Source organism: Stomoxys calcitrans, chromosome 5 (genome assembly GCF_963082655.1).
Source record: "Stomoxys calcitrans chromosome 5, idStoCalc2.1, whole genome shotgun sequence".
Lineage (NCBI taxonomy): Eukaryota > Metazoa > Arthropoda > Insecta > Diptera > Muscidae > Stomoxys > Stomoxys calcitrans.
The window spans coordinates 58,597,758-58,610,320 of NC_081556.1; the positions used below are offsets into that span (position 1 = coordinate 58,597,758).

At 37.1% G+C, this 12,563-nt stretch overlaps 1 protein-coding gene across 1 annotated transcript; it reads right to left on the minus strand.

Moving 5' to 3' along the window:
* Window positions 1-9,841: 9,841 nt before the first annotated feature.
* On the minus strand, window positions 9,842-11,411 carry LOC106087983 (uncharacterized protein CG5098). The gene has a single exon (XM_013253253.2). It carries the CDS (start codon window positions 11,367-11,369, stop codon window positions 9,951-9,953), a length of 1,419 nt encoding a protein of 472 aa, XP_013108707.2. The 5' UTR covers window positions 11,370-11,411; the 3' UTR covers window positions 9,842-9,950.
* Between the last annotated feature and the right edge of the window lie 1,152 nt (window positions 11,412-12,563).

The following is a 12,563-nucleotide window of genomic DNA, read 5'->3' on the forward strand; positions in this document are numbered from 1 at the left end:
CGACTCCCTCCCACATCCGAATGATACTTGTGAAGACTTATTTAATTCCAATTCTGTTATACGGATGCGAAACATTTGCAAATTGTGATGCGGACAACAGTAAGAAACGTCTTTAACAAAAATCGACAAGACCGCATATGACAATTAGCATACGATATTTTTAACATATCAATTAAAGACTTACTGACGTATCGGGAGAAAAGGATAGAAGAGAAACGTCTATTCCGCAGAAAGAAAAGGAAATCGAAGACGTGAGTGCGAGCGAATTGAGATGTACAGGAGTCAGAATGAAGTCCGGAAATTCTACCAAAGAATTAAACACCAAACCGATGGCTTTGGTGCAGGCACATGCTCCTGCAGAGATAAAGAAGGAAATCTGGTAATTGACACAGATAGCATGCTGAGGATATGGAAATATCATTTTGCCCAACTGCTATTGTCGGACGTTGGCGGCGAAGAGGATACCGCAGAACCAATCAATGATGATGGTATACAATGTTTACCACCTATTCAGAATGAGGTCCAAGTAGCAGTGACCCGGCTGAAGAACAATAAGGCAGCAGGAGCCGACGGGTTACCCGCTAAACTATTTAAGACCGGAGGCGACACGCTGATAAGGCGTATGCATCAACTTATCTGCGCAATCTGGTTAGAAGAATACATACCTTATGATTGAAACCTCAGCATACCATGTTCCGTACACAAGAAAGGAGACAAGACGGAATGTGCTCACTACAGAGGAATTAGTTTCCTCCCCATCGCTCACAAGATACTCGCGAGTGTACTATGTGCAAGATTAAAACCAAAAGTCAATGACATAATTAGGCCCTATCAATGCGGCTTTAGACCTGGTAAATCATCCCTGGACCAGATATTCGCACTGCGCCAAATACTGGAAAAGACCCGAGAAGGAAAAATCAACACCTACCATCTCTTTGTTGATTACAACGCCACATTCGATACCCCTTTACGTTCAAAGTTACTTCAAGCCATGTCTGAGTTTGGCATCCCTGCAAAATTAATAAGGCTGATACGCGTTCCTCAGCAGGAATAGAAAAGAATTTCTCGGAACCATTTAATACCAAACGAGGTTTCAGACAAGGAGGCAGCCTATCGTGTGATCTCTTTGATATCCTGCAGGAGAAGATTATACGAAATGCAGATGTGAATAGATATTTATAAAAATTTCATATTTATGTAAAAACAAATATTTTTCTAAACAAATTATAATGACATTTTTCTAAAGACAAAATTTCAGCGTAACATTCTCTAATGACAAAACTGTGCTGGACGCCCCGCGAAATTATTTTTTAAAGACAACTTTGTAATTACATATTTTCTAAAGACGAAATTTTTATAAACAAATTTTCAAAAACATTTATTCTAAAGACTAAATTTTAATGAATTTTTTTAGAAACTAAATTTCACTCTCTTAAGACAAGCTAACCTCGAAATTATTTTATAAAGCCAAAATTTCAATAACCATTTGCATTTTGCGACACTACATTTTGCATAAACATTCCCAACAGGAAATGGGACAGGTCACGGGAAAGGTCTTATGGTGATTGGGACCGGTCCCAGTTCTTGTCCCCTTACATGAAAAAAAAACTTTCACTTTTATAAAAGTTTGTCGCTCGAGGTGATGAATTTCCACCAATCTAACACCGTAGGATAGGTCCTGGGACAGTTCGAAAAGGATGATCATACTTTACAAGTATTTTTAAGGGAGATAAAATTAGTTCGCAAATAAATTTCACGGATAAGCAACTTTTTTTTAATTTGTTATACTTTATAATTGAGCGACTTTTTAAAAAATAATATTGATTAATAGACAAAAATTCTAGAAGAAATTTTTTGAAATCTGTCGGCTTTGACCGTAGATTTGAGCACAGTGAAATATTACCTAAAACATTTTAAAATTTACTTTTTGATTTTTTTATTTTTTTCCAAGAAAATCTTTTAACAATTTTTGTTTGTTTCTCTTTCGAGGTGAGCTGAATGATCAGAAATGCAAATGAAAAAGGAAAGATAGAAACGCCCACCAACCACTATGGGTCGCGTTTCGTCTTTGGTTAGAAGACTTTTCACCCATATTAGGTGTGATGGCTTCAAGGGCCGTGCGTTGGTATGTTGTATTGGAATCGTATTCATTGCGAAAACGCATCTATGATACAATTACCACATTAACCAAGCTCGACAACCTTGCTTATTAGCTGTACTTTTTTCAGCTTGTATTTTCATGTAACAGCTGTTTTTCATAAAACACCTGACCTTTACAAAACATCTGTTCAAAGTTGCAAATTTCTGCTGACAAAACGTCCCAGTCGAAATTTGCAGTTTCTCTATTTTCGAACTGTCAAAATTTGCTCTCTTTCGCGCCCTCTTCTGCTGGCAAATAAAGTAAGCGAACGACTTCCAGTAAAAATATGCACAAATTTTTGAGTTGCCGAACACAGCTAATGTTCACACATTACACGTTAAAAAAAACCGTTACAATTTAAAATAACAGAAATTGAACTAATCGGATCTTAAAACTAATAAACCCCAATTGTAATAATCATATTTTTTAGGGGGGAAAGCAAATGCTTGAAAAGGGTGGTCGGTGTGGTATTACAGATTTTGCATTTTTGTTTGGATATCAAAAGATAAATAATTTTTGTTGAAGTATATGTTTAACAAATTAATATCTACTTGTATCGTTCTTTGTTATTATGTTACTAGGCAATGATTTTATGTATTTGTATGTTCGAGAAATTATTTTTTCAAACTTCAACTTCAATAAAACTTTTCAATCTAATAGGTTATGAGCCCAGCAAGCTCGAAGAAAATAAAATAATTATTGTGAAAATTTTTGAAGTCTGTGAAAAGAAAAAAAAAAAAAAAGAATATTGGAGAAATTAATTTTGTGAAAAAGAGGTATCAAGAAAAGAAAATTACAATGGAATCGGACTGGCCAATGGAGTCGGACTGGCCAATTTGGAAGCGGAAGGTGAAGGATCTTCTAGATTTCTACGAGGGAGCTCTGGATGTGGTTGAGCATAGAATTACAAAGCCGGAACCCTTGGAAGAAGGAGTAACAGAAGCCCAAGAAAAAGAACACAAAAAACGTTGTGATTTTTACAAAAAAGCTAACAGCTATGCCAAGAGTCTGATCACAAACACAATTTCGGATGACATTTTCATGAAGGTAATGGATAAAGAGTCTGCATGTGATGTCTGGCAAGCGCTGCATCAGCAATTTGAAGCGACATCTAAAGATCAATTATTCAAGATGTGCACGGAGCTATTTTCTTTCGAATGGATGGCAGAAAGCGATGTTTCTACACATATATCCAAGCTCAAGAGCTTATGGAACGAAATCAATGCTGGTTTGGTAATAAAAGGAGAAAAAAAAAATTACCAGAATTGCTCCTGATATGCAAGATTTTACACATATTGCCAAAATCATTTGAAATGTTTAAATCCAGTTGGATGATGCTCACACGAGATGAAGATAAGTCGTTAGATGAACTTCTTATGCAACTTTGTTTATTTGAAAGAAATTTTAAGAAATCTGAAGACACGATTTCGGAGAAACAAGAAGCATTGGTTCTAAATGAGAAGCGGAAAAATAAGAATTTTGCAAATGGCAAGAAAGATGACATTTGTCACTATTGCAAGAAAAAGGGACATTGGATTAAAGACTGCAGAAAGTGGATAGCTGATGGAAAGCCAAGTAAGTCAAAACAATTGGATACATCGCACTCCAATGTTGCTCTTCATTCGGTGTCAAATGAAGTTAATTTGAGCACATCTGTCAGCGATTGGTGGGTTGATAATGGTGCAACAAGGCACGTAACAAATGCGAAGGAATTTTTTATTGACTACGAAGCATTCAAAGAACCACATTCAATACAATCTGCTGGTAAAGAGACTTTAAGTGCAATGGGAAAAGGAACAATTCAAGTTTTATCAAAAGTAAACAATGCTGAGAAGACAGTGGAGTTGTATGATGTTTGGTATGTTCCTGGTATATCAAGAAACCTTTTTTCTGTATTGGCTTCACATGACAGAAACCCCTCAAGTAAGTTTTATTCGACAATAAAAAAGTGCAAGCTAGATCTCAATGGAGAAGCAATTTTATGTGGACACCGTACGCCAAATGGAACTTTATACAGAATAGATTTTCGACCCGTGTCTGCAAATAAGTGTGTTTCATTCTCTGTAGAAAATTCAAAACTGCAATTATACCATGAAAGATGGGGACATCAAGATAAACGGCATGTAAAGGAGAAATTAGAAAAGGATATGGGAATTCGAGTAAAGAACAACAGTGAAATCTGTGAGCCTTGCGTTTTTGGTGAGTTGTCAAGATTACCATTTGGAAGACGTGAGACTGCAAAAGCTCCAGGAGAATTAATATCGACAGATGTTTGCGGACCATTTCCCTCTTCATTTAGAGAATATAAATATCTTGTCGTTTATAAGGATGATTACACAAAATTTCGTTATGGATATGTTGTGAAGAACAAATCAGATGTGAAGGATACATTAATAAAAATGCTTGCACATGCCAGATCTCAAGGACACACAGTTAAAACATTGCTTAGTGATAATGGTGGTGAATTCAACAATGCAGAAGTGAAGAAAATTCTGGCAAAACATGGAGTAAGTCAACGGTTTACCGCTCCATATACACCTCAACAGAACGGTGGTGCTGAGAGAGAAAATAGAACCATTGTAGAGATGGCAAGAACATTCATGAACTCAAACAAGAATGTTGAATTTCCTTTGTCGTTATGGGCCGAATTTGTGAAATCAGCCATATATATTTTAAATCGAACGGGAAAATCGTCAGAAAAGGATAAAAGTCCATTTGAGCTATGGTGCGACAAGAAACCTAGAATTAAACACCTAAGAATTATTGGATCAAAATGCTATGTTCATGTTCCCAGTCAGCGTAGGAAGAAAATGGACAAGAAGGCAACAGTAGGTTATCTTGTTGGTTATGACGGCGATGAGAGATATCGTGTCTATATTAAAGAACAAAATATAGTAGAAATATCAAGAGATGTGATATTTTCCGAAGAAATAAATGGTTGTGCTAATGAAGAAGTTAAAGAAGATGAAGTTGTGGAAGAGCAAAACAACAAGAATTCCAATAATATCCAAGAAAAAAATGGGAAAGAAATATCAATACGCATCGATCCATATAATCACGAAGGTGAAGAACAAGATGAATACCAACAAGAATTAGTTAAAGAGAAAGCGGTGCAAGATGCCGAACCGCTAGAAAGCCACAACGAAAATCAAGATTCCACAAATGATATAGAGGATTTCGAAGAGCAAGATGCCGAACTCCAAGATGGCGACAACGAAAATCAAGATTCGACAAGTGATTTAGAAGACTTTGAAGGTTTTGAAGAAATCCAACGTAAAAAGCGTCGAAGAGATGAATTAGATGATACGTGCGATAATACTATTGTGAAACGCTTAAGAAATCGTACTGTAATTATATCAAATTGTGTCAGCGATGAGATGGTGATGATGGCACATGATTTTGTTTGTCAAACCGAACCTCCATCAAGATATTTAGAAGCTGTTGAAAGTGAAGAGAGAATAAATTGGATACAAGCCATGAAATCAGAGATGAATTCATTGATTGAGAACAAAACTTGGGTACTCACGAATCTTCCTAATGGAGCAAAGGCACTTCCCTCGAAATGGGTATATCGTGTGAAGAAAAAATCAGATGGCACCATTGAAAAGTACAAGGCAAGACTGGTTGTAAAAGGATTTAAACAAAAGGAAGGTGAAGATTATGATGAAACTTTCAGTCCAGTAGCAAGAATGTCTAGTATACGCTCTGTCCTAAGTATTGCTGCAACTGAAAGACTACATTTGTCACAATTTGATGTGTCTACAGCCTTTTTATACGGTGAATTGAACGAGACCGTGTACATGGAACAGCCAGAAGGTTTTAACGATGGATCAAATAGAGTTTGTCTGTTAAAACGAAGTCTCTATGGTTTGAAGCAAGCACCCAGATGTTGGAACAAAAGAATGGGAGATTTCTTAAAGAAACATGGATTTAATGGCCAACTCTACAGATAGCTGTTTGTTTATAAGAGAGAAAGATGGTAAAAAGTTAATCCTTGCTCTCTATGTCGATGATGGTTTAGTAGCTGCATCAGTCAAAGAAGAACTTGAGCATTTTCTCAACAGTTTAAAATCAGAGTTCAAGATCGTTTCTAATGAAGCTTCATACTTTCTTGGTATAAAAATTGAAAACAGCAATGATCAAATTAGAATCTCTCAAAAGTCTTATGCCAAGAAAATTTTGAAAAGATTTAATTTCTCAGAGTGTCGTCCAGTTTCAACACCAATGGAAAATACAGTCAAATGCATTTCAAAACCAGGGAAATCACGAATCGAGTTTCCTTATAGACAAGCTGTAGGTGCTCTGATGTATTTGATGCTAGGAACAAGACCAGATTTGGCATATAGTGTCGGTTATCTATCAAGACACCTTGACAACTACACTTGTGAAGATATTCAAAAGCTCAAGCGAGTATTCAGATATATAGCTGGTTCCATAGATGTTGGAATAGCTTATAATAAAGAAGGGCCCAAGCTATTAGAATGTTACAGCGATGCTGACTATGGTGGATGTGTCACTACAGGACGTTCTACAACAGGTGTTGTTGCAACTTATGCAGGTGGAGCTTTATCTTGGATGAGTCAACGACAACCAACAGTGTCAACTTCAACAACTGAAGCAGAAATTATAGCTGCAAGTGAAGCCGCAAAAGAAGTAATATGGCTTACACGACTTTTCAAGGACATAATAAATTATAAGGACATTCCAATTATAAATATAGACAATACAGCTGCGATTCGTCTATCAAAGAATCCAGAATTTCATAAACGAACAAAGCACATTGATCTAAAACACTTCTTCGTACGTGAAAAGGTAACAGAAGGTTTATTGTCAACGACTCAAGTTTCAACTGAAAATCAACTCGCAGATATGATGACCAAGCCTTTACCAAAGTCACGTTTACAGTACTTGTGTACTCGTTTAAATATAATTTAATTAAACAAGGGAAAGTGTTGAAGTATATGTTTAACAAATTAATATCTACTTGTATCGTTCTTTGTTATTATGTTACTAGGCAATGATTTTATGTATTTGTATGTTCGAGAAATTATTTTTTCAAACTTCAACTTCAATAAAACTTTTCAATCTAATCATTTTGAGTATAGAATTTCCTCAGCACAACATCGTATAATTGCTGATATTACGTTACATTTTTTTAAGGAAAAAGTAATAGAATCACCCGAAAAGAAATTTAAAAATTAAAAAAAAGAAAACTAAATATTGCAAGAAAAAAAGCACCCTGCGTGGAAATTAATTTTCGAAAAATAACTACCGCTGCTAATAAAAAGAAAAAAAATAAATTATATAGAAGAACCTTTTTATTTTGGCCAATATAAAGAAAATACTTATACGATTCGTTAAAATAAGATATATTTTCCTAATAATTGCAACATAAGGACCATACAACAGGTTCAGAGAACATGCTGTCTTGGCATAGGCGGAGCGATGAGGACCACGACCACTAGGGCACCGGAGACTATTCTAGATATCCGGCCCATTGTCATACACATTAAGTGTGAGACAGCCACTGCGGTTATGAGACTTATGGCGATGGGAGAATGGATTGAGGATAGGAGCAGCTCATACCATCGCGGTATAATCGAGGCGACGATAGGAAACCTGGAAGGAAGGCAAGAGGTTTCTGATCGGATACCTGAGATGAACCTTGAAGTCGAGTGCGAGGCACTGCTGCCATCGGCACAGTCTTGGATTGACTGAACCCTAGTATTGCCATCTGGAAGATCATGTTACGCGGATGGATCAAAGTTAGAGGACAGAGTGGGCCTGGGGGTTTACATTGAGAACCCAGGGACTGAGATCTGTTTTAGACTGCCTGACCATAATACGGTCCTGCAGGTGAAGATACGGGCGATCACGGAATGTGGAGGTGGTGTGGTGCTAACGCGGGGAGTTCGATTGTGAACATCTTAACCGACATTAAAATTGCCATAAGGGCAATCACAACCAGGACGGTAAGGTCACGAACAGTCTTGCAGTGTAAGGAGATTAACGCCTTCTCTGAGGATGGGAAAATCCGCATCGTTTAGGTGCCGGGCCATAACGGAGTAAGGGGAGACGTTTTGGCGGTAAAGGCCAGAGGACTGCCGCCAATAAACCCTTTCGGGTCGACGCAGTTCAAATTAAGGGCGTAGGCAATGAATGCGCATGCAACCCTGTGGAACAGCGAAACGGTCGGTAGGACGGCGAAAATCCTATGGTGGGATCCACATCGTGAGAAGACGAGGCTATTACTGAAAGGAAGCAAGAAGGAGGTCAGTATAGCTATTGGTATCATAACGGGACTACGAGCTCACTTATCGGTGCGGCAAGTGATAGCATGTGTAGGACATGCGGGGAAAATGATGAGACGTTGGAGCATTTCCATTGTCATTGCCCGGCTTTCGAGTACAACAGATACCGGTACTTAGGTGGAGACACAATATCAGACATTAACCAACTTAGGGGAGTGGTATTGAAAACATTTAGGGATTTTTTGAGTAGCACGGAATTCCTAACTTAAAATTCTCTCTTTAGAGGTTACTTTATAGTTTTTAGAGCGCACAACAAGCCGATTACTGGCTTAGGTGTATATCCATAGTGGCATGTGGCGGATTAATATCTGCACCCTCTTTGAAATTAACTTAAAGTTGTATCGCATGCCACATAAAAACAAAGTTAGTTAGAAACACACGCACAAATACAACGTTTTAGTAGTCGTTCAGTGGATGTGATTGTCAATTTGGTCGATGGACATCGTATGTTGTTTGCAAATGAACACCACTCAGATCGGTGCCATATGAAGCCCAAGCAAGCAGAGGAATGAGACACCAAGTTTTGTTGATCAGTGTAGATAAACTCCGTTTTTGCACTTGCTTTTTTTTGGATCAGAATTGCTTTTATCAGTGATGTACGTGCTGCCTGTCTCCGTATGTTCAAAAGTGACAGACTTATTTCCACTGATTTCTTTACCCAACCCATTACAGAGCACGAAAATTAATTTCAGATCAATTCAAATCAATTTCATAACTTTGAACGGTAGCTATGTGTGTGTGTTTCTTCTATTCAGTTACGGTCAATGTGAACCCTCGTGAGTATTGCTCAAAATGTAAAATAGGGCCAGCAATCATTTTATGCTCATCAGCAAAAACACAATAGCTCAACGAATTTAAAGGAGTATTTTGTGTTTTGGTCATTGAGAGTCGGAAGCGTCAACAATGATTGCTAGTATAAGGTGTGAGCTTGCCATTCGTTGTATGTCTACCATGTGCACTTATTTTTAAGATGGCTTGCTGCAGGAATAGAATAACAACAATGCAACACCCGAATGAAGACACACGAAGATGCTTACACTTTATGTGTGTTACTATTCGTTTTTTTCTGTTCCCACTGGCAAAAAAAAAGCATAACTTTTTGTGCAATTTTCGAAAAATTTTGCTCACTCTTTTTGAATATACGGCCACAATTTCTATCGGCCGCATACCTATACTTTGAAATTGTGCTTTACTACTGTTCTTTTAGAATCAAAATCAAATTCAGTGATTTGTTAAGCTTCACGAAATTAAGTACATTTTTATTTAGAAATAAATGTACTGGCGAAAATTCCTGGAGGGTTACAAAATCTAAATTTTACTAGATATCCTTTATTTTATTCAAATCACCATTAGATGTGTTTTTCCTACCCCTAAAAAATTACTATATTGGTAATTGTTATTATTTAATAATTTATTTATTTGATGTGTGTATTAATTACGCATTCTTATTGAAAGGGAATTGATTTCCCTTCGATCTGGGTTTAATTGGTTTTTGCCCTTCACGCATGTTTCGCACAGTGAGACCACAATTTACTCTCGTCTAAGACCCATGCATTTTCACGAGCACAAACTAGATGCACAGTTTCTTCACATTCTCTTTCCAGACAGCAGATAGTAGCGCCCATTTTTTCGCACAGTATGCATTTATGAAATGAACTGTTCCAAATGGCGCTTTCAAGACCCACAAGTCGCGAACCAGCTAAAAAAAGATTTGGAGCCCACACACCGCAATCCTCGTGGAACCATACTTCAATATTATTGGGCATTGCGTTATGAATACCATTTTGCCGTATTGATTTCAAGTCATCTTCCAAAGTTCTATAGCCACCAAATTTTTCTACCACAATTGGTTCGTATACTGTCTGATTTGCGGTCACTTTTTTTGAGTAGGGAGAAACATTATTAACGTAGTTAGTTGGTGTCCCAATGTATGAGTGTTTTGATTCACTTGTGGAATTGGTCATGTTCATGTTTGCTGTATGTTTATAGTCATCGCAATCTACAGCCACATAATAAGGACCAAACAGATCGCCAAGACCTTTCTTATGTGGACCACGTTTGCAAAATACACATATCCATGTTGAATCTGCCGTATCGGCGTCATATTTATTACTAAGTGTCGAAGAATATGTACCTCTAGCGTTCTTTCGTTCATAACTGCCGGTTTTTTTTAGCTTATTTGTTTTATCTGCGCATTCATCGAAACTAGGCGTATTTACGATGCTAACTTGGCCATCACTCTTTATTAAGATAAATGGAGATCGGTACTTAATCTCCATGTCTCTGGAATGTTGAACTTTTTCATCTGGTTCATTATCATGGTCAGAGGATGAGCAGTTACCTAAATGCCGAGTTTTAAACTTTTGTTGTTTCCATTTCATGGATCCATGTACTGTCTCATTTCTCATATTTTTTTTATGTTTTGATTTTGCCTTTGTAATGGTGTCCATTTTAGTATCGTTGGATTGTTTTTTGTTATTCCCTGCACTTTTGTTTTTGTTATTAGATAGCGTATTGGCATTTAAATTTGTATCATTCGTATTGTCGTGCTTTTGCATTGATATCGGCTTGGAGAGGTGTGGACCACTTGATTTAAAATCATTTTGTATCTCGGGCGCATGGTTCATTTGCTGCTCAATGCTGATAGAAGGTCTTCTAGGTGGTAGCTTATTTTGTATGGATTTGGAAACAATTTTTTCATCCATTGATTTTTCATTTAATGGACTTGAACAATTAATTGTTGTAGATGGGAGAGCATATTCAGTGCACTTGACTGCAGCCTTCGTCTGCAAAGTTTTTTCGGTCACACTGACATCTCCGGCATTGTTATTTCCAGGATTGGATTTCTTGTTTGCAGTGGATGTATCTCCCTTAACATTTAAATGGGAGGACTGTTCATCATCAATTCCGGCAAACATTTCTTCCAATTTTATCTCAACCTCTTCAAAGCGCCTTTTGTCGGGCGAAAATCAAGATTCCACAAATGATATAGAGGATTTCGAAGAGCAAGATGCCGAACTCCAAGATGGCGACAACGAAAATCAAGATTCGACAAGTGATTTAGAAGACTTTGAAGGTTTTGAAGAAATCCAACGTAAAAAGCGTCGAAGAGATGAATTAGATGATACGTGCGATAATACTATTGTGAAACGCTTAAGAAATCGTACTGTAATTATATCAAATTGTGTCAGCGATGAGATGGTGATGATGGCACATGATTTTGTTTGTCAAACCGAACCTCCATCAAGATATTTAGAAGCTGTTGAAAGTGAAGAGAGAATAAATTGGATACAAGCCATGAAATCAGAGATGAATTCATTGATTGAGAACAAAACTTGGGTACTCACGAATCTTCCTAATGGAGCAAAGGCACTTCCCTCGAAATGGGTATATCGTGTGAAGAAAAAATCAGATGGCACCATTGAAAAGTACAAGGCAAGACTGGTTGTAAAAGGATTTAAACAAAAGGAAGGTGAAGATTATGATGAAACTTTCAGTCCAGTAGCAAGAATGTCTAGTATACGCTCTGTCCTAAGTATTGCTGCAACTGAAAGACTACATTTGTCACAATTTGATGTGTCTACAGCCTTTTTATACGGTGAATTGAACGAGACCGTGTACATGGAACAGCCAGAAGGTTTTAACGATGGATCAAATAGAGTTTGTCTGTTAAAACGAAGTCTCTATGGTTTGAAGCAAGCACCCAGATGTTGGAACAAAAGAATGGGAGATTTCTTAAAGAAACATGGATTTAATGGCCAACTCTACAGATAGCTGTTTGTTTATAAGAGAGAAAGATGGTAAAAAGTTAATCCTTGCTCTCTATGTCGATGATGGTTTAGTAGCTGCATCAGTCAAAGAAGAACTTGAGCATTTTCTCAACAGTTTAAAATCAGAGTTCAAGATCGTTTCTAATGAAGCTTCATACTTTCTTGGTATAAAAATTGAAAACAGCAATGATCAAATTAGAATCTCTCAAAAGTCTTATGCCAAGAAAATTTTGAAAAGATTTAATTTCTCAGAGTGTCGTCCAGTTTCAACACCAATGGAAAATACAGTCAAATGCATTTCAAAACCAGGGAAATCACGAATCGAGTTTCCTTATAGACAAG

Bases quoted from the DNA above. Each gene is read 5' to 3' on its own strand.
- LOC106087983 (XM_013253253.2), bottom strand. From the start codon at position 11,369: ATGTTTGCCGGAATTGATGATGAACAGTCCTCCCATTTAAATGTTAAG.